Source organism: Lissotriton vulgaris, unplaced genomic scaffold (genome assembly GCF_964263255.1).
Source record: "Lissotriton vulgaris unplaced genomic scaffold, aLisVul1.2 SCAFFOLD_1719, whole genome shotgun sequence".
NCBI lineage: Eukaryota > Metazoa > Chordata > Amphibia > Caudata > Salamandridae > Lissotriton > Lissotriton vulgaris.
Genome location: NW_028255121.1, coordinates 471560 through 492967, shown reverse-complemented (window position 1 = coordinate 492967; position 21408 = coordinate 471560). Strand labels below are relative to the sequence as shown.

The 21408-nt window shown below is 48.0% G+C and overlaps 1 protein-coding gene across 1 annotated transcript in view; it reads right to left on the bottom strand.

Moving 5' to 3' along the window:
• LOC147659234 (uncharacterized) overlaps positions 1-21408 on the bottom strand; it is a 32997-nt gene that overhangs the window by 7831 nt on the left and 3758 nt on the right. The window contains 1 exon segment of the mRNA XM_086951868.1: positions 8125-10340. Within this exon segment, the coding sequence (XP_086807994.1) occupies positions 8125-9254 (1130 nt within the window). The 5' untranslated portion in view covers positions 9255-10340.

Below are 21408 nucleotides of genomic sequence, written 5' to 3'. Positions count from 1 at the left end.
GAAGTTTGATAACAACAAGAATAGTGCACAGAGGGAGTAATAGAGTTATAGGAATCCTTACCTGACAATTATTTTCTTTGTTTCCCAAGGGTGGCAGCCACGCTGCACTGACTGCCATCCCAGAATACCTTAAAAGGAAGTAAAGAAATAATTTTGCATCAGATGACAATCACACTTCATCACATTTTACAAATAACCGTCCTGGATTTACAAAACAACCAAGCACAGGGAGAACCAGGGGCTGACTTCAGCCTCCTTTCACAGCTACTGCTGTGAATGTTCCACAATTACCCACCATGGTCCTGCATGCGGCTGTTAACTGTTCAACATTCACAGCAACAGCTTTGAAACAAAGGCTTCGGAGTACCGGAGGTGTTTCAACCCCCTCGTCTCTGGGACATCGTTGTTTTATTAATTAACACATTCTGCCCTCATGGGGCAAACAGTGTAAAGACCTTATAGTCAGCCGTAGCAGGTAATACAGCCCCTTAAAGGACCGCTCCCTCGGTAAAGGCCCTTGCCTTTGGAGCTTCAACAAGCTTCAAAGCTATAATAAAGGTTTCAAATAAGTACTGAAGACATAAACATGGTTACTCAGTCAGAGAAATAATTTTCATAATATTTGCAGGAGAATCACATAATGGTAACCTCTAAAGTATATCAAAAGCCAGAATCAGCAATAACTCTAGCTGTAAATCAATTGACAGACCACCTCAACAAATGTGTGCTTAGAAATAAGAAAACGTTTTTCTATAATATCAAATAGCAAACTGACATGAATCTGCTTAGTTAAAAATCAAGGAAAAGTTCTTAAGTACAAAATCAGTAAGAGGACTGACATGTAGTCTGCCTTTAGGAAAAGGGTAAAATAAAACAATTGCAGCAAGTATCCCAAAACAGTAATTTTATACTTTTTTTTAGACAGAGAGAACACATTATTTACATGTTTCATGATGAGGTGAAAATGACAGCAAACAATGAATGTTTATGAAAACATGGCGCAACAAAATGTAATTTCATAAACCACACCTACAAAATGAATAATGAATTGTGACTCTTCCCCTAAAAGCCACAAGTAATTTTGCAAGGTTATTCCCTAACATAATAACTGGATCTTAAGTTTAAGTTTCTGGCCATTCATCATTGACCTAATTTGTACGGGAACATTTGCTGGCAGCTTATTAGTTGTTTATTAGAAATGCCTACAACTTGGAATCCTTTCCCAGGAGGGGTGGGTTGGGCGCTCCCATCAGTCTGACTGTGGAACGGGTAGCACATTTATTGATCAAAAAAGATGCCGGATTCCCATTTACTTCTTCTACTCCTGTAATACTACTAACAGCATGCGACTCTTCTGATACTACTACCAGCACTCTCACACTCGTGTAATACTACTGAAAGCACAGCACTCTTCTAACACTACTGACAGCACTCCTCATTCTAATACTAATAACATCACTCTTACACTCTTAATACTGCTGACAGCAAACCACTCTTCTGATACTACAAACAGCACTCTTCTAATACTACTACCAGCATTCTCACAATCCTGTAATACTACTGAAAGCACACCACTCTTCTAACACTACTGACAACACTCTTCTACACTACTAAGATCACTCTCACACTCTTAATACTACTGAAAGCAAACCACTCTTCTGATACTACAGGCAGCACTCTTCTAATACTACAAATATCACTCTCACACTCTTAATACTACTAACAGCATGCCACTCTTCTGAAACTACAGACAGCACTCTCACACTCCTGTAATAGTACTGAAAGCACAGCACTGTTCTAACACTACTGACAGCACTCTTCTTATACTACTAACATCACCTCACACTCTTAATACTACTGAAAGCAAAGCACTCTTCTGATACTACTAACATCACTCTCACACACTTAATACTACTAACAGCATGCCACTCTTCTGAAACTACTACCAGCACTCTCACACTCTTAGTACTACTAACAGCATAACACTCTTCTGATACTACAGACAGCACTCTCACACTACTGTAATACTACTGAAAGCAGACCACTCTTCTGATGCTACTGAAAGCACAGCACTGTTCTAACACTACTGACAGCACTCTTCTTATACTATTAACATCACCTCACACTCTTAATACTACTGACAGCAAACCACTCTTTTAATACTACTGACAGAACTCTTCGAACACTACTAACATCACTCTCACATTCTTAATACTACTAACAGCATGCCACTCTTCTGAAACTACTACCAGCACTCTCACACTCCTGTAATACAACTGAAAGCACAGCACTCTTCTAACACTACTGACAGCACTCTTCTAATACTACTAACATCACCCTCACACTCTTAATACTACTGACAGCAAACCATTCTCCTGATACTACAGACAGCACTCTTCTAATACTACTAACATCACTCTCACACTCCTAACACTGACAGCATGCCACTCTTCTGATACTACCACCAGCACTCTCACACTCCTGTAATACTACTGAAAGCACAGCACTCTTCTAACACTACTAACAGCACTCTTCTAATACCACTAACATCACCCTCACACTCTTAATACTACTGACAGCAAAGCACTCTTCTGATACTACAGACAGCACTCTTCTAATACTACTAACATCACTATTACACTCTTAATACTACTGACAGCATGCCACTCTTCTGAAACTACTACCAGCACTCTCACAGTCCTGTAATACTACTGAAAGCACAGCACTCTTCTAATACTACTAACATCACCCTCACACTCTTAATACTACTGACAGCAAAGCACTCTTCTGATACTGCAGACAGCACTCTACTAATACTTCTAACATCACTCTCACACTCTTAATACTACTAACAGCATGCCACTCTTCTGAAACTACTACCAGCACTCTCACACTCCTGTAATACTACTGAAAGCACACCATTCTTCTAACACTACTGACAGCACTATTCTAATACTACTAACATCACTCTCACACTTTTAATACACGCAACAGCAAACCATTCTTCTGATACTACAGACATCACTCTTCCAATACTACTAACAAGACTCTCACACTTCTTAATACTACTGAAAGCACACCACTCTTCTAACACTTCTGAGAGCACTCTTCTAATACTACTAACATCACCCTCACACTCTTAATGCTACTGACAGCAAAGCACTCTTCTGATACTACAGACAGCACTCTTCTAATACTACTAACATCACTCTCACACTCTTAATACTACTGACAGCATGCCACTCTTCTGAAACTACTACCAGCACTCTCACACTCCTGTAATACTACTGAAAGCACACCACTCTTCTAACACTACTAACATCACTCTCACACTCTTAATACTACTGACAGCAAACCATTCTTCTGATACTACAGACAGCCCTCTTCTAATACTACTAACATCACTCTCACACTTTTAATACTGCTAACAGCAAAGCACTCTTCTGATACTACTGACATCATTCTCACACTCCTAATACTACTAACAGCATGCTACTTTTCTGATACTACTAACATCACCCTCACACTCTTAATACTACTGACAGCAAAGCACTCTTCTGATACTACAGACAGCACTCTTCTAATACTACTAACACCACTCTCACACTCTTAATACTACAGTGGCGTGCTTTCAGTAGTATTACCGTAGTGGGAGAGTGCTGATAGTAGTATCAGAAGAGTAGCATGATGTTAGTAGTATTAGGAGTGTGAGAATGATGTTAGTAGTATGTTTAATTGATGGAGCGTAAAGAGTGATATAAAATGATGGACTGAGAAAAAAGTAACTGGAAAATTGATGCAATTTAACGTAAATTGAAAACCAAAAACGAACTAGATAACCACAGCTGTGTGCCTTGGAAGCCTATTATTTCTTGATACAGTCCTCGTTTTTGATTACGTTACAGTGTTCACATTATCATCTGCACTAGAAGAGATGGGAGCCTCGGGTGTCTGGGCACAGAAGCTCATTTACATACAGAGGGGGATGACACCCTGTTCACAACGCACAACACAACTTGTTTCTGTAAAATGCTTGTACACAGTACACTGTAAAGTGACTCAGGTAACAGTGTGACTGTTGATTGATAGGAGTGGGCAGTCTCAGTTGTTGAGACCTGAATGTCTGCAGGGTGCATCTTTATTTCTATCAGCTGTTTGAGAGAGGGTGACATTCTCACAATCTTGGGACACAGCTGCAAACAGCTCCCCTCATGGTTTTTACATTTTTCATCTAGTAAGTGCAGATTTCACCTAAGACAGTAACCTTTCCCGCTCAATGGTCTTCTTCCTGGAATCAGCTTGCTTTCCTGTTCCCATACTTTGGTCAGAAATGGTAAATGTGTCTTTCACTAAAGTGTCCTTAGCTCGCTTTTGGTAACGTGGGTTGAGCAATAAGGCCATGCTCGAAAGTAAAGCAAAACAGTGGAAGTCACACATTTCAATACAATGTAGTAAAAACTAAAGAGACAAAGAAATTCAACATTCAAACCAAGTTTAGATAAACAGTAATATTTAATAATTACTCTGGAGTAAAATCAAAACCAGGTCAGTGTTTTAAGGATTATTGATTAGCAAAACAGCTGTCCCAAAGAAAATAAAGGACACAGTTAGTTCTGTCTTCGAAACCACAAAAAAAGACAATTAAGAACAAAAAGCAGATCCACTGACTCAATGATGAAGCCACATACAAAATAGTATTTGTTCTCATTAGCCATGCTCAAGGTGGCACCAGTAAGTCCAGTTTCTGGTAATGATTATCACTGGAATTTGATTCAAGGTTTTGGACTGAATCGGTCCCAGAAGCTGACGAGATGCACAGAAGTGGCTTGAAGTTAAAAATGAACACAAAGTAGAGTTGGGTCATGAAGTTGAACCACAATTTACGGCCATCAAAATGCGTGAAACTTCAGGCAGTTACAACAGCTGGAAAGTCTTCAGAGCTCCGTGTTATGGAGATGGTTCAAGATTGATGATCCCAGTGAAAGTACGGATTGTGGTGTGAGAACAAGCAGCGTACTGGAGCTCACGCTGATGGTTCAAACATGAAGCTTGTAACCGTCAAGTTACATCACAACAGGTTCAAAGGTCAATCAACGCTTCAAACTCATATTTCAGTTATCCATGTGTAAAGGTAGAATACCAATGAAGGCAGCTCAAGGTGCAGGGATCCCAGATTTTGAACTCTCGCTGCTTACATTGTAGCCGTACAGCGAGAGTAATAACTGTTCATCGTATAAGAATAAAAGCCCCTCAGAACCAGATAACAGCAGATGAGATTTCAGTACCAATGTGCCGGTAAATACAACAACATCAGGTAATAGGAAGAGGAGAAGGGTACATATCAAATCAAATCATGATAACATGGTTAACAAAATGGAGAAAGTACCTTATCCTACTACTACAGTATCAAATAGCTGCTACAAGAGTCCATCAGGAGGCCGAGTGAAGTAGCAAGTCCAGGAAAATTACTTCAAGATATTTGTTGCTGCTCTTCAGCCAAACAAACACATCAGACGAGTGCTCTGTTGTTTTCACAGGATCATCCCATTCACTTTAATAACTGCCCAAGTGCGGCGTCCACTTTAGCATTACCACAAAAATGAAACTCTCAGGTTGAGTTGGACGCCTCGAGGCTATTCACAAATGTATCTTACACCTGTGTGTAATCTATACATGCAAGGATGCTCTTAGAGTAACTTTGCTACTTTTAGCTATTCACCATTACAAGTATAAAGTTACTGAAAATTGTGGACTTCTACGTCTGCACACACTTAAATAGAGGTGGAGTAAAATTTACAAATGAAACTTACTACATACAAAGTGGAGCAATAGAAGGTGCAGCACCACACATGGCCAACCACTGGTAATGCAAAACCGTCCCTTAGAAAATAATGGAGGGAGAGACCTAAAAATCAAACCCATTAGAAAATAAAGATAAAATAATGTGTTTTGCCTTATAAAACTACATATACCTTCAAAAGAATGCTGTAAAACAACATATACTTTAAAATTCATTAGTTTGTGATAACATATTTTAATCTTTTAATTTTAAATATATTGCAACTATAAAAAAAGAATTAATTCTATACATACATTTTTAAGGATGTGTCCCCTCTGAACAGAGGTGAGTAAGGTAATTCAGTAATTCTGAGTACATAATAGAAAATAAGATGATTTTACCTAGTTTGGATTTTTAAACAGATCTTTAAATATTTTTTTACATTTAAAATGAATTAAATATCTAATTAAAATACAAATTATTACTGTAGCATTCTTACTTTGTTCTATATTTAAAGTATATACAAGTTGCATTTGTATTTAACATAAAAATATTACATTTTTTTCAAGTGTAATGAACAATTGAAACATTCTTTATATTTTTTACACAGGGAAAATTCCACCCAAGTTGAAACTATAGAAGATTATATTGTTTTTAAAGTTCAATTAAAAGTGTCCCACCTAAATTAACATTTATATTATGTATTAATAATTTTGTGAAAAATGTGATGAAGAGCATTAATTATAACAAATGTAATTATACTTTTCTAAAAATGAATGTTATATTAGTGTTTCAATCAAACAAACAGATGTTATTAAAACATTATAAAATATTGAGTTATGTTTTCTTTTTAGATATTTTTTGACATTTAATTTAATTTATTTAGATTTTTAACTAATTTAAAATATTTAATTTACCATGATTTCCTATGGGGTTTTAATTCATGTCCGTAGATCCATTATTATTTATGGGAGTGTGTTGCAATTCCAGTGGATGGCCGTATGTGTTGTTGCCCTTACTCCGGCTCCGAGCTAGAGTACATTTAGAACTGTTTTAGGTACATTAGGCCTGTAGTGACTTTAGAGCTGTGGTTTATAAATAGCAATGGGTTTACTCGTTTGTGGGTGAGTGCTTGTGATTCCCTAAATCCCTCCTTACTCGTTCCTTAGCCCTCCCCTTTATTCATAAATATTACACATTTTACACCCACTCCCCTCTGTACCTCTCACATTTACCCCACAAAAGTATACATGTGCAGAAACTAAGCAGTCGAGGCAGACAACTCTACAAAGAAAAAGATAGGAGAGGTAGAATGACCGCACATAGTTTTTGAATAGCATTTTGTTGTATTTTAGTCATATAGTAGTTTATGATTAGGCCTGATTATTTATGAGACTCTCTTGGGTGTATCTGATGTGATTGTAAAGCTGGTGAAACTGTCCTCAGCAGATAGGAAGCAGGTTCCATTTCTACCAAAAAGGACATGGAAAGAGGTCAATAAAGTGGATCTTTGTAATACGAGGCCGTGTCCCCTCAGAACAGAAGTCATTAGGACTATTTATGGTGGGGCCAAGAATGGTTTGTATGGAGTTGGCCCTGTCTGTAGTGGTACAAAGACTAGAGAATGATGTGGTGGGATGTTACTGAGATCAACTACCAGTCCATCCATCACCTTTAGTTTTTCTCAATGATTGGCCCTAAGTGGCACAGACATGAGCAGATGTTGGTCCCATAGAGACCTACGACAAAGGGACTCCTGCTGCAGCTTCCTGCTGAGGCTCATTAGGGCTGGAAACAGTTTGAGGTTACTTAGATTCTTGATCCTAGGGGCGTGGCCTCAAAGTTCAGGATCGAATGGACTTTGTGGTTCCGAGCCACGGCTTATAAACACACAGGGAGCAAAACACACTGAATGGAATGAGGCCACAAATAGTTACTAAGGAATTAAGTTATTACAAGCATTTCCATGCCTCGCTGTGTGCTTTTCTCAGTAGAGTTTGTAGGATAATCAATGGATTGATTTCTTTTTGGCTGCTTCATCTGAAGGTTTTGCGGTTCTGAAACTTCTCCCCAGGGTTTACAGTGAGCAAATTTTATTCTCCCGCTTTGTATCTCTTATGTAGAAAGGTTACATTTACAACTGAAGTTTTTGTCACATTGAGGGCACGGACAATTTTCTTTCTCGCTGTTGATTTTCATGTTGAATCAAATTGAATCTCCAGCAGACACTTCCCTGGCATTAAGAACAATTACAAGGTTTTTCCCGGTAAGTTCTTGCAGGTTGAGTGAGGCCAGATTTCTGGCTGAAACTTTTCCAGTATTCAGAGAGCTAAGAAGGTGAGTGCCCAGTGTGAGTTCTCTCATGTCTAGTGAGATTTATTTTCTGACTGAAGCTTTTCTGGCATTCTGAACACTGATACAGTTTATACCCAGTGTGAGTTTTCTCATGTCGAGAGAGCTCAGATTTCTGAATAAAGCTTTTCCAGCATTTAGAGCACTGATAAGGTTTTAGTCCAGTGTGAGTATTCTCATGTCGAGAGAGCTCAGATTTCTGAATAAAACTTTTCCAACATTCAGAGCACTGATAAGGTTTTTGCCCAGTGTGGGTTCTTTCATGTACAGTGAGGTTGGATTTCTGACTGAAGCTTTTCTGGCATTCAGAGCACGGATACGGTTTCTGCCCAGTGTGAGTTCTCTCATGTCGAGAGAGCTCAGATTTCTGAATAAAGTTTTTCCAGCATTCAGAGCACTGATAAGGTTTTAGTCCAGTGTGAGTATTCTCATGTCGAGAGAGCTCAGATTTCTGAATAAAACTTTTCCAACATTCAGAGCACTGATAAGGTTTTTGCCTAGTGTGGGATTTCTCATGATACATTAAACTGGATTTCAGACCGAATTGTTTATGGCATTCTATGCATCGATAAGGTTTTTGCCCAGTGTGAGTGCTCTCATGGTTCGTGAGAGTTATTTTCCGACTGAAGCTTTTCTGGCATTCAGAGCACTGATACAGTTTGAGCCCAGTATGGACTCTCTCACGTACAGTTAAACTGAATTTCTGATGGAACCTTTTTGGGCATTCAGAACACTGATAGGGTTTATGCCCAGTGTGAATTCTTTCATGCACAGTAAGGTTGGATTTCCGACTGAAGCTTTTCCAGCATTCAGAGCACTGATAAGTTTTTTGTCCACTATGAGTTACTTGATGTCGAATCAGACTACGCCAATAACTGAAGCTTTTTTGGCACGTGGAGCACTGAAATGTTTTTTGACCAGTGTGGGTTTTCACATGTTGCATGAGAGAGGATTTATGACTGAAGCTTTTCTGGCATTCAGGGCACTGGTAGGGTTTTTGTCCAGTGTGATTTCTCTTGTGTTTAGTGAGGTGAGATTGAAAGCTAAAGCTGCTTTCACATTCTTTGCTCGTATTCAAGTTGTTTGTTTCTCCGATTTGGGTTTGTTCCTGGATACATGCCATCTTAAGAATAAATCTGATTCCAGAGTCTGTACTTGTTTATGTTACACTCAACATTAACTTATAAAATGCACTGCAGATGATCTTCATAACATTTGTATTTAACTAATTATAGTTTTTACCTCGAGATCATGTTCCTACTTTTAAAGACACCTATCTAACTTCTCTTATACACTTTCACTGAGGAGCCCCTTGTGTTTATTAAGATGCTCCTCGTGGATTCATTTTCTCCAAGTTATGCCTGGTGATTTTGTGACTCCAGTTTATTACATTTGATTTAGGAATTTTAAAAGCACTGACGAGGTCTTTGAGGTGTAGTGTTTGCCTGTTGAGTGTATTTGTTCACACAAGTAATGACAGATGATTAGGGCATGCCAGGGCAGTTTTATGTATTATCAATCATGCAACATTGGCCCCTTTTAAGCTTTCTGTGCCAGTACATGCTTTTTACACCTACCGGCTAAGGCATGTACACGATTGACTTTGAAGGTCTGGGAAACTTGGAAACCACTCGGATCAACCCAAGAGCCAGATTTGGTGGGGAAAAATCTTCCTATATTGGAAATGATAATCCAGCGTCTTTGCTGTAACGACATCTGAGAAAGGGCATTTACAATGAGTTTCTTTTAAACAATGTTTTCTCTCCTCTGAATCACAGGAGATGGAAACAAAAGCTTGCGCTTGTAAACCGAGGATATTAGTCTTCTTCACAGTTCTGTCACATCACAATACGTCTACGGATACTGATCTGTTGGGGAGGGTTTGGGCCTATAAAGCTTTTCTCATAAACCATCAAACAGAATTTACAACACTGAGTATTCCCATGCGCACTGCGTGGGCATCAATTGTGCCCAATGTTCTCCTCCATCTCAGTTACTGACACTCTGTAAACATTTATGGTCAGTTTACTTTAGGGATTTGACAACTTTCACATTCACCAGTTTCTTCTGCTCCAAGTTCCTCACCATTCCGAGCACGTGGAAAGTGTTTCTTCTCTAGAGCTCCAGAATGTTTTAACTTTCCTTGAAATAATCCTTTTCGTTGTGTTTCACTAAATGTAAAACTTTTTTCTGTTCATGCTTCAGTCACCTGTAGAAACGGAGTCAGAGATTGTAAATGAACACAAAGAAAAATATTTATGACCTTATACTTTGCACAAAGAAAGTATTGACAAAAACAAGATAGGAAATCAGTTTGAGCTGCATTTCTGATAGTGGTGAAACAGTGTAGATCGGGAGCTTGGGATCACTGGAATTCAAGGATGGGGGAGCAAACATAGTGCATATTTAAGAAAAAAACTCAAGTTGCACATATATTGCGCCACAGATTCTCAGAAGCAGCCAACACTATCAATTTACACTCTCTGTGAAACAGGCTGGTATGTGTAATGGAGTAGGAGAACATACCCCTCGGGAATGGTGGAGCACGCACCCTTCTGACAGTACATTTTCGACTTCTCCACAGACCAACAAGTGGGAGGACGGAGGAAACGAGACGGATAGCGTGGACGAAGAGAGCGGCTCCTTTAAGTGGGCGTCGACTTCTAAGGAGGAAGGCCCGGCACTACAGGACGTCACGAGAACCAGATTGGTGAAAACCCCGGAAGTACTGTATACGGGGTGTGGAGACACCGCGGAGGAGAAGGCGGGAGCAGAAGAGACAGAGAGCGGAAGCAGAGTCGAGGAAGGAGACCGAGAGGACCGTACAGAACATCGCGGAGGAGCAGACGGAGGGTCCGAGTCAAGAGGCGAGCCAGGAGGCCAACGACCCTGCGAACTGCCGTGCCACACTCCCGAGGGAGGAGTGTGGCTGTCACAGGTACGGCGGCGTTGGGCAGCCTGGGTGGGAAGACGGAGTGCTAGCGAATAGCGTGTATATATCCCTGTTTTTCACTTCCCTTTAAGCAATTCCTACCCTTTCAATACCCTTCTCCTTCCTTGTTTCCCTGCTCAAACCCACCACTCTCTATGTCTGACACGGAGCACTGTTTGTAGATCGCTTGAATCACCGGGTTTATCCTCACACTCCCTGGGTCCCTTGGTGCAACCCTATTAGAGGACTGTGACCTAACGGCCTCCCTTCTTGTTGGTCTTTCTTTGCATGTGGCGAATCCATCGGTATCTGGAGCGAAGACCCCCTCTTCCTGAGTGAGGAAAACTATAGAAAACCAGCGCCATGGACCCCAGTACCTTTGCCCGGGAAAGACTGACCTTTAGGACCAGAAAGACGTTTATATCAAAGCCCATAAGAACCCTGAAAATAAAGCCTTCTTTAAATCCTACACCTGGTGTCACGGTCGTCCCTACTCCCACGCCCACACTGGTGTCAGAAGTGGGACCATCCCCTCCAAAAGCGACCATGGCAATGGAACAGGTGAATCAGACTCTTATAGAAGGGCAACAAAAGCTGGAATGGGCAATAAGCCAACAGATTAACACCGCTGATGCCGACCGGGACTTGTTCCGAACCTCTATGTCCCAGCAACTGGACACCCTGCAAAAGGTTGTACAAACCCCCACCACCTCCTCACCCTTGGACAGAAGGCCTGTTGGACCTCATCCGTCAGGGGTAGCTTTACAAAAGTATGTGACCGGGGAAGATCCCGACGCGTTCCTATTAAACTTCGAGCGCGCAGCAAGAGCCTGTGCGTGGCCTGAGGAAAAATGGCCCTTCTTTTTGGCCCCACTATTGACCGGAGAAGCCCAAACTGCCTATCAGGTGGCAAACCATTCAGGAACATCCTCCTATGCCGACATAAAAGCGGTAATTCTCGACCACCTAGGGATGGATGCAGAAGCATACAGACTCCGTTTCAGAAAGGAGAAGGGAATCCCAGGAGAGAACCCCAAAACCATGTATCTACGAGTCAAGATGGCCGCAGAAAAATGGCTCAGACCCGACATCAGGAGCAAGGACGAGGTCATGTCCAGCATCATACTGGAACAGTTTATGGAGGTTCTGCCCTATGGCACACAGAGATGGTTAAGGCAACACCCCGGTCTAACGGCGGCTCAAGCCATCGAGATGGCAGCCAACTACAACAGAGCACGGACTTTTCCATGGGATACAGAAAGAAGCAATAAATCCACTCCCACTCAGTCCATGACGGATAAAAAGAAGATGGTCCCCGAACCAATCAAACCGCGCCCGTTTAAACCGGAAGGACCCAGTATGAAGGGGCCACAGTGGGGGCGTGGCTAAGCATGCAATGGCGGAGGACGTGCTTGGGTAGAGCTCCGTGTTAAGCTCCCCTTCCCCGAGCCGATTATCCGCCAAAATTCACCGAGGCCGCCAGAAATTGCAGGCGGACAACCACGGAGGTAATCTCGGCAGTCTGGCCAACTTTCGATCCGAGGCTCCGTCGGGCCGGACCCCGACCTGTCCCACGACCCTCCTGCGGGCCCGGAGGCCTCCCGGCCAGCGGTGAGGCCACGAGAGACCGAGGCTTGGGCCCAGCACATAGGCCCCGGCCCGCACTTCCCGAGGGCCGCCAGCGGACTGCTGCCGCACTGGGAGCGACCACCGAGGGTTCGACAGATGCCCTGCCCTGCCGCTACTGCCCTGACCAGCGGACAACGAAAGCCCAGCACCCACATCGCGGCTCCAGCAGGACTGCTGCCGGCACACCTGAGGCAACCAAGGAGCGCAGACTGCCTGGTGAGGAGTGGGAGAGACGGGAGGCCCCCGGGGCACCGCACAGCACCAGGCGCCACCCGGTGAGTTACAGGCACGCAAGCAGGAGCGGGAGAACCGGGGCGGAGAGGCCGCCCACAGCTTGCCACCGCGGACCAGAGCCCCCGGTCAGACCTGCGCTCCACAGCTGGTGACACAGCGGACACCCCCCCCCCTGCAGTGAGGGCACCTGGGGAGACACTTGCGGACCCTCCCACCCCCCGCAGAGGCACACGTGCAGGGGGGAATAAGCCAGGAAGAAGTGGCCAACCACACACGAGACACCCGGACTCTCGGGACACCCGCTGCGCTTGGGGCTGCGTGGCAGAGCTGGGCCGCGGAAGGTAGGAGACCCGCCGGACCCCCCCCCCGCGAAGACGCCGGCCACGGTTGAGGGGGGAACCTCAGACCAACAGACCCCCAACCCAGGCGGGGTGTAATCTCAGAGGTGCCACCAGAGTGGCGGAGACAAAGACTCTGCTGGACGTGCACCCCCGCACATGTCAGGAGGGGTGCGGACCCGCACCGGGACTGGTGGGGCCCCGCCAAAGGGGAAAACGAACAAGCTGCTCGACAAAATGGCTGCCGAGCAATTGGCCACGAGACTAGACAGTGTGCTGGCGGCCGTAGAGCGAATGGAACAGTCGCTCCAGCAGACCAGAACCTCCCTAGAGTCCAAGATAGATGGCGTGGCTGTGGACCTGACCCTCCTGCGGGACGACCACAGGAAGTTGTCCGACCGGACCAAGGTCCTGGAGGGCGCGGTGAAGGAGATCGAGCCCAAAGTCACTCAAACGGACAGGCAAGTGCAGGATCTCCTGAACAGAGTAGAGTTCCTGGAAGACAGGGCCGAAGATGCGGAAGGTAGGGCGAGACGCAACAACATCAGGCTCGTAGGCATCCCGGAAAAATGGGAAGGGAACCACCCCACGCAGCATGTGGAAGACTGGCTACGGGCCCTGTTGCCTGAGGGCACACTATCGCCCCACTTTGTTGTGGAACGCGCGCACCGAGTGCCGACCAGGCCCTACACAACTGGCGCCAACCCAAGACCACTACTCTTCAGGATACTGAACTACAGGGACCGGGACACGGTGCTGCGGGAAACGAGGCGATTGGGTGAAATACGCATAGACAATGCGTCGATCATGTTTTTCCCCGACTACACCATCCAGGTGCAACGCCAAAGACACGACTTCCTGGAAGTTAAGAGGAGGTTACGCACTGCAGGCCTCAAATACTCCCTGCTCTTCCCCGCAAAGCTGAGAGTGGTGGCGGGGGACAACACTTACTTCTTCGGGACCCCCGGGGGAGGTCAGCGAGTGGCTGGACGGAGGCACAGACACGGCACCCAAGCACCATCGTGGGGGCGAGGCGAGGCCCAGGCAGCGCGGCCCACGGCACCGCCGGAGACACAGAACTCAACAGTCCCAGCGGGCGGAGGAAGGGTCGCGACACTCTCCCCCGTTGGATCAGATGCTCCAGGAACAACGCGATGCGCTCCGAAAAGTTTCCCAGCTCAGCAACCCGCCCTCCCAGGAAACGAACCTCGAGGACGGTCAGCAGACAGCGCCCAGTGATGACGATGAAGCCATCTACGGGATCCCGAACTCACAGCTCTCTGTGGAACTGCCGGTGGTCACGCCGCAAACCTCAGACCTGTTCCACTAACCCCACAGGAGAAGTCTGGAAAATAACCGTCAAGGCGGGGGGGAAGCGGCAATGGCCCACAGGACGCTGAGGTGCAGCCGACGCCAGGCGCAGCCGGGGGCGCACTCCTCTCCCCCCTGCCTACCGAATGGACAGTGGACCACAGGAACAGTGAGTACTGCCTAAATGGCGCTGGTGGCCAGCGGGGTTGGTGTTGGTGGGGTTGCCTCTTGACCCGTACTCGTCCTTGGCCGTCTGCAGATACGGCCCGGGGGGGGAGGGGTGCCCTTCCTGACTGGGGCCGAGAGCCCGCACAGTACCACAACCCTTCCCCCCCAATGGCCGGGACTCGCACAAGCGGGGCCCCGCATGAACAGAACGGCGTCGTGTGCCGGACCACAGCCGGTGGCCAGCAACGGCTTGCAACTTGAGGCTCGGGGATGGAACTGGAATCCCTTTAATCGACTTAACATCCTCTTGGCCTCAACTGTGCTTATGCGCACTGCCCCTTAGACTGGAACGGTTGTCCCTCTCAATTGAGATTATGGACGGTGGCCCGTTTCGCCACTGCCCCTTTGGTATTTTAGTGGGACTCACCCACAGTTGGTTACTGTTGTTCATTGTTTTTCCCCTACCTAATGTCTACCTGAACAATGCTAAGTGTACTACGGGGGGTGGAGACGGGCATGCTGAGAATAGCGATGGGAGAGCCCCTAGTGGAGCTGCTGTTTGTAAGAAAGATGGGGAGGAGTACACACCGCTACTATGACTTCGATTAAGATATGCACTTGGAATATCAGGGGCATGCGCACACCCGCGCGCAGATACCAAATATATTCCTACCTGAAAAGGCAGCAAGTACAGATCGCACTCCTGCAGGAGACACACCTATGTGGAGCGGACGTGGCTGCACTACGGCGCAGGTGGAGGGGTCAGTTATACGCCACTGAATACTCCTCGTTTGCCCGTGGGACGCTACTGTGGGTCAGGCCGGGCACCCCCTTCACAATGTCGGAAGTGCTCACGGACCAGGGGGGGAGATATGTACTAGTGAAGGGTCGGATGGACGGGCAGCCAGTAGTCCTGGCGTCCGTTTACTCTCCAAACACAGACCAGGGAAGCTTCCTGACACACCTTTCGGAAAAACTGGCGCCCTGGCACGGTGTCCCCTGGGTACTGGGAGGTGACTACAACACAGTGCTAGACCCTGTACTGGACCGTTCGACCCCGCCCAGGCCAGATTCCACATCCTTAGGGGCTGCAAAGGCACTCACGAGATGGGCGACGCAGTGGGACCTCAAAGATGCATGGCGCGCGCACAACCCAGACACCAGGGTATACTCATACTACTCGGGGGCACACGCGCTACATGTCCGCCTAGACAGATACATGGTGACAACGGAAATGCTACCGCACATTACTGAGTCACAATACCTCGGCCGGACACATTCAGACCACAACCCACACACGTTGGCAGTAGCTTGGGAACGCCCGCACCCACCCATCCCCACATGGCGGTTACAACCCGCTCTGCTACTCGACGCCCCCTTTAGAGACGCCATGCAGGCCCGAGTAGCACAATACTTCACCGACAACTCGGGCACAGCGTCCTCTCCGAGCGTGGAATGGGATGCCTTCAAAGTGGTGATACGGGGTCACTGCCTGGGCACACAAGGGAGCATACAGAAGAAATTAGAGGCGGACCTATGCAGGGTGGAGGCGGACTTACTCCGTTGGGAGCGGGAGGCGGTGGCCGGCGCGGGTGACCGGCTGCGGGGGGCCCGTGAGGAACATGCGGCGCTACTAGAAAGACTTAGGCACGTTAATTTCGCGGCCCACTCCGCGCGGGTGCACCAACACAGCGACAAGCCGGGGAGACTACTGGCTTGGCTGGTCAAACAAGAGTCCCGCACGGAACCGGTATCCGCTATCCGGAGAGCTGGAGGGGAGATAGTGTACACACAAAGCAAGATACATCAGGCGTTTGTGGGGCACTACCAGGCCCTGTACAAGTCACAACTGAGGATCTCCGCGGCCACCATTGCAGATTTCCTTGCAGACATTCAACTGCCTTCCCTGACGAACGCGCAACAGGGGGATCTAGGGGGACCATTCACCCAAGAGGAAATGCGAGAGGCCATCTTCGCATTGTCCAATGGCAAGTCTCCCGGCCCTGATGGCCTACCTGCCGAGTTCTTCAAGGCCTGCTCGGACACACTGATCCCGGAGATGCTCAAGCTATATGCACATGCGATCGAGGACTCAGCGCTCCCAGACTCACTAAACGAGGCGAACCTGGTTTCGCTGTTGAAGCCAGGTAGGGATGGCACGTGCATGGGGTCCTACAGGCCTTTAGCCATGTTGAACACGGACTACAAAATCTTCACCTCCCTGCTGGCCCGCCGCCTGACCCTGGAGGTCCCGGCCCAGGTACATACAGACCAAAACGGGTTCATGCCGGCGAGGAGCACTTCCCGTAACTTGCGACGCCTCTTCCGAGTCCAGGAAGCGGCCACAATACACTGGCCGAGATCGGGGTGCCTCGTCTTAGACCTAGAGAAGGCCTTCGACTCGGTGGAGTGGCCGTTCTTAGGAGCGGTGTTGGACAAACTTGGCGTAAGGGATGCCTTCGTGGACATGGTCGGGCTGCTTTACCAGAGACCTAGCGTCTGCGTGCGGATGGGCAGGCTGCTGTCAGAGACGGTGCGGGTACGCAGGGGCACCAGACAAGGCTGCCCCCTGTCACCCCTTCTCTTCTCCCTGGCCATCGAACCCCTGGCAGCTCTACTGCGGGACAAGGGAGTGGAATGGGGGATCCCGCTGGCTGACGGGGTGCACACGGTCTCGCTGTACGCGGATGACCTATTACTCTATGTGCGAGACCTCACCGCGGTGCCCGCAACACTGTCGGACATATTCCGGACCTTCGAGGAGGTGTCGGGCCTCAGGGTCAATTGGACCAAGTCCGGAGTATACGCCTTCAGCCCAGACCTGGAGGAATGTGAGGTGCACCTTGGTGGCGCCCGGCTTACCTGGTACCCGACTACGTTCAAGTACCTCGGGCTACACATTTACAGAGACCCGCAGAACATACTGGAGGGCAACCTGGTGCGCGCCGTGTCCTCGCTGAGGGCCCAGATGAACTTCTGGAAGACCTTGCCATTGAATGTGCCCAGCCGGATCGCGCTGTCTAAAATGATAGCGCTACCCAGGCTACTCTACCACTTTGCGAATATCCCACTGTATGTCCCCACAAGGATCTTCCGCGAACTGGCGGTCCCCAATATGGAGTTGTACTACCTGGCAGCGCAGCTGCAATGGGTGACGTACTGGCTCAGCAACTCACACCTCGACGACACCGCCAACGCGGACTACCAATGGACACACCCACAGGTGTGCGCCCTGTTTCATCCACTGACCAAGGGACCTCGCCCTCTGCCCCTGCACATGGCCGTAGCCCGAAAATGCTTCATTCGCTGCTTGAAGCTGACAAAGAATGTTAGGCCGTATGCCCCTGCTGGGTACCCCCCGGAGGAATGGGATGGTGACACCACGCAACATGGAACCCTGGATTGCCGCCGGAGTGGAGACAATGGGCGACCTATACGCGGACGGGGCCCTGCTTCCTTTTGCGGAGCTATCGGAGGGCACAGGCCTGCCGGCAGGGCAATTCCTGCTCCACGCGTCAGTGGTGAGGACATATACGGAGTCCTGGGGGGATATCCAAGAGGAGCCACCGCTCCATCACTTAATCCAATACCTGCATGTTATGGGCAGAGGCTCACATATTACACACTGGCTGGCGCAGGTACTCCTCATACACACCCAGAGGCCCACACAACCGATTAGGGACAAATGGGCAGCCCACCGAGGGAGGGATTGGACAGATAAAGAATGGAAACTGGTCCTGGCCAGCCCTGTGAACGTCCCACGTAACTGCACCATTCAGCTGTATATCCTGCACCAGGCGTATCTATCGCCAGACAGAATAAATAAATACTTTACGACTGACACCGCCGCCTGTCCCAGATGCGACTTGCTGGGTGCGGACATCCTGCATATGCTTTGGAGCTGCCCAACTCTGTCCACATACTGGGGGGAGGTGACATCACTCCTGACACCCAGCACAGGCCCGGGACTACCTAACACATGGGAGGCATGCGTTCTTGGGTTATACAAAAGGACTAAACAAAATAAAACGCAAGCCCGGTTCTGGGACCTAGGCCTTATCACGGCCAAGCGCCTGCTCACTAGGCACTGGAAAAGAAGAGAACCGCCAACTCCCGCACACTGGTATACATCCTTCACTAATTGGGCCAGAGCAGAGGGCACGGCGATGCGCGGAGAGGAGATAGCGGGTTTGAGACAGTTCCCGATCGCACACATCTGGGATGACATCCTGGGGTCCCTACAGGAGGAGGGCGAGGCCAGGGGGCTCACGCAGAGACAGCTGAGACGGGCAGGCGCCCCAGGAGCGACAACACCATAGGCAGGGCTGCGCGCCGCGCTCACCCCCCCTCCCCTGAGAGCAACACTCACCCCCCGACACACAAGCTGCGGACACAACCAGCCACACACACGAGGGCTCTCTACCACACACTGACCCAACCCTTGCTCTCAGCACCACAGCCTCGACACAGCCCCCATGAGTACACTCCCCCCCCTCCCCTATTTCCGTCGCCCCCTCCACACTCCCATGTTTACGGTTTCGCACTCCTGTTCTTCCCAGCTGCAAGTATACCCACCATCACACAGCGACAGACAGGTGCCACTGACTGAACGCTCGGCAAGGAACCCGGGAGCGGGCGACACCCACCGAAAATGCAACAGGGGCGACCCATATGATTGCCACACACGCCGCACACTGAGCCGACAGTTGGTGGGACACCACCGCTCACCGAGTCTGTTCCCCACCAGCTTCACAGCTAACTGCACAAGCGCGCCATAGATCCCCCACTCCACTGACGCGCTCCCAGTGCATACCTAACAGATTGAAGGGACATCGGTGCTGTACGTACCGATGGGACATGGCGCAGCACTGTTACCACAGACACACTGGGACATGCCGATGTGAATAGCCCTGTTCTTTGTTGAAGAGTTAATGGTTGAATTATAGAAAAAATGTAAAATGAGACGTCAATTATAGAGATGATTGTGTGCTGAACGCGAAGGTTATTCGTAAATTACCCGTGACATGGCACGCCAGACAACGAACAAAACACTGCACAATGCCTTCCCCTGTAACCCTATGCCCCAACGATACACCGACTTCTTGCAGCCGGCCCACAGGGTTGTAGGCTTTGCTATATGTACTGCACTTTTTGAACAATAATAAACGTCTTCAAAAAAAAAAAAAAAAAAAAAAAATGAAGGGGCCACAGTGCTTCGAATGCGGAGAGTGGGGTCACATAGCCAGAATGTGCCCCCAACAAGACCCCCGGAAGAACCCATGGAGGTCGGATATATTGCCCGGGCCATTATGTACACCGCCGAAATGGGCCCATACTTTTACGTAAGGGTACGAGTAAATAAGAAACTAGTGAAAGCCTTACTTGATTCAGGATGTCGACAGTCAGTCGTCCAGGAACAGCTGTTACACCCCACCCAGATAGGCCACGAAGGTACCGTCCACATTAGGTGTGTCCATGGCGACGTCAAACCTTACCCTATGACCCAGATAACCCTGCACCCGATAGGTAGAGAACCCTGCTCAGTGAAAGTGGGGGTGGTCCGGTCCTTACCAGAGGAGTTGATTATAGGCGTGGATAACCCAGATTTCCTGTCTTTGTTTAAAAGGGAGTTAAAGGACCGCCCTGCAGGAGCTTACCTGTCCATAGAACCCTGGGTGATAGACAGGGGGTTAAAATTTGCACAGGCCAATGACCCCTCCCTATTAAATGCATGGGAGGCAGCTCATCTCTCTCAAGCCTCTCCAACCCAGGGATACCCCAGGTTCAGGATAGACAATGACCTACTCTATAGAGAAGGGAAGGAAGGAGAGCCAACCCAACTAGTGGTACCAAAGGATTTCAGGGAGCAGATTCTTTTCTACGCCCACACCCACCTAACCGCTGGGCATAGTGGAAGTGAGAAAACAACACAGAATATATTGTGGCTCTTTTATTGGCCAGGTATATATAGAGAGGCAGAAAATTACTGTAGACAATGCGAGGTGTGCCAAAAAAAGAACCTAACCCGACCGCCAGCGGTACCCCTACAGCCGCTACCAATCAAAGGAAACCCGTGGGACAGGGTGGGGATGGACTTAATTGGTCCCTTACCCCGCACATCACGGGGACATACATATGCCCTCGTGGTGGTTGACTACAATACAAGGTTCCCAGAGGCCTTTGCCCTCAGTGCCCCGACTACCAAGAACGTAGCAGACAAACTGGTAGAGCTATTCTCAAGGGTGGGGTTTCCACGAGAAATCCTAACGGACCAGGGGACACCCTTTGTTTCCCGGATGATGAGAGAGGCATGTAAGATGCTTGACCTCCATCACATCCGAACGTCCGCCTACCATCCCCAGACAGATGGCCTCGTTGAGAGGTATAACAGGACATTAAAAACAACCCTTAAAAAGTTGTTAACTGCCGAAAACAAGGACTGGGACAGAATGCTACCCTTAGCACTATATGTGGTGAGAGCAAAGGTACAGAGCAGTTTGGGATTTTCACCGTTTGAGCTACTGTACGGCCGCCAACCGGGTTCTCTTTTAGAGATAACCAGGGAAGCATGGGAAAATGAGGAGGCCGCCGAACAGAGAAACCTGTTGGAATATACCCAGCAGTTAAGATCTAGACTGGGAAAACTAAGGGATTTGGCATACTCT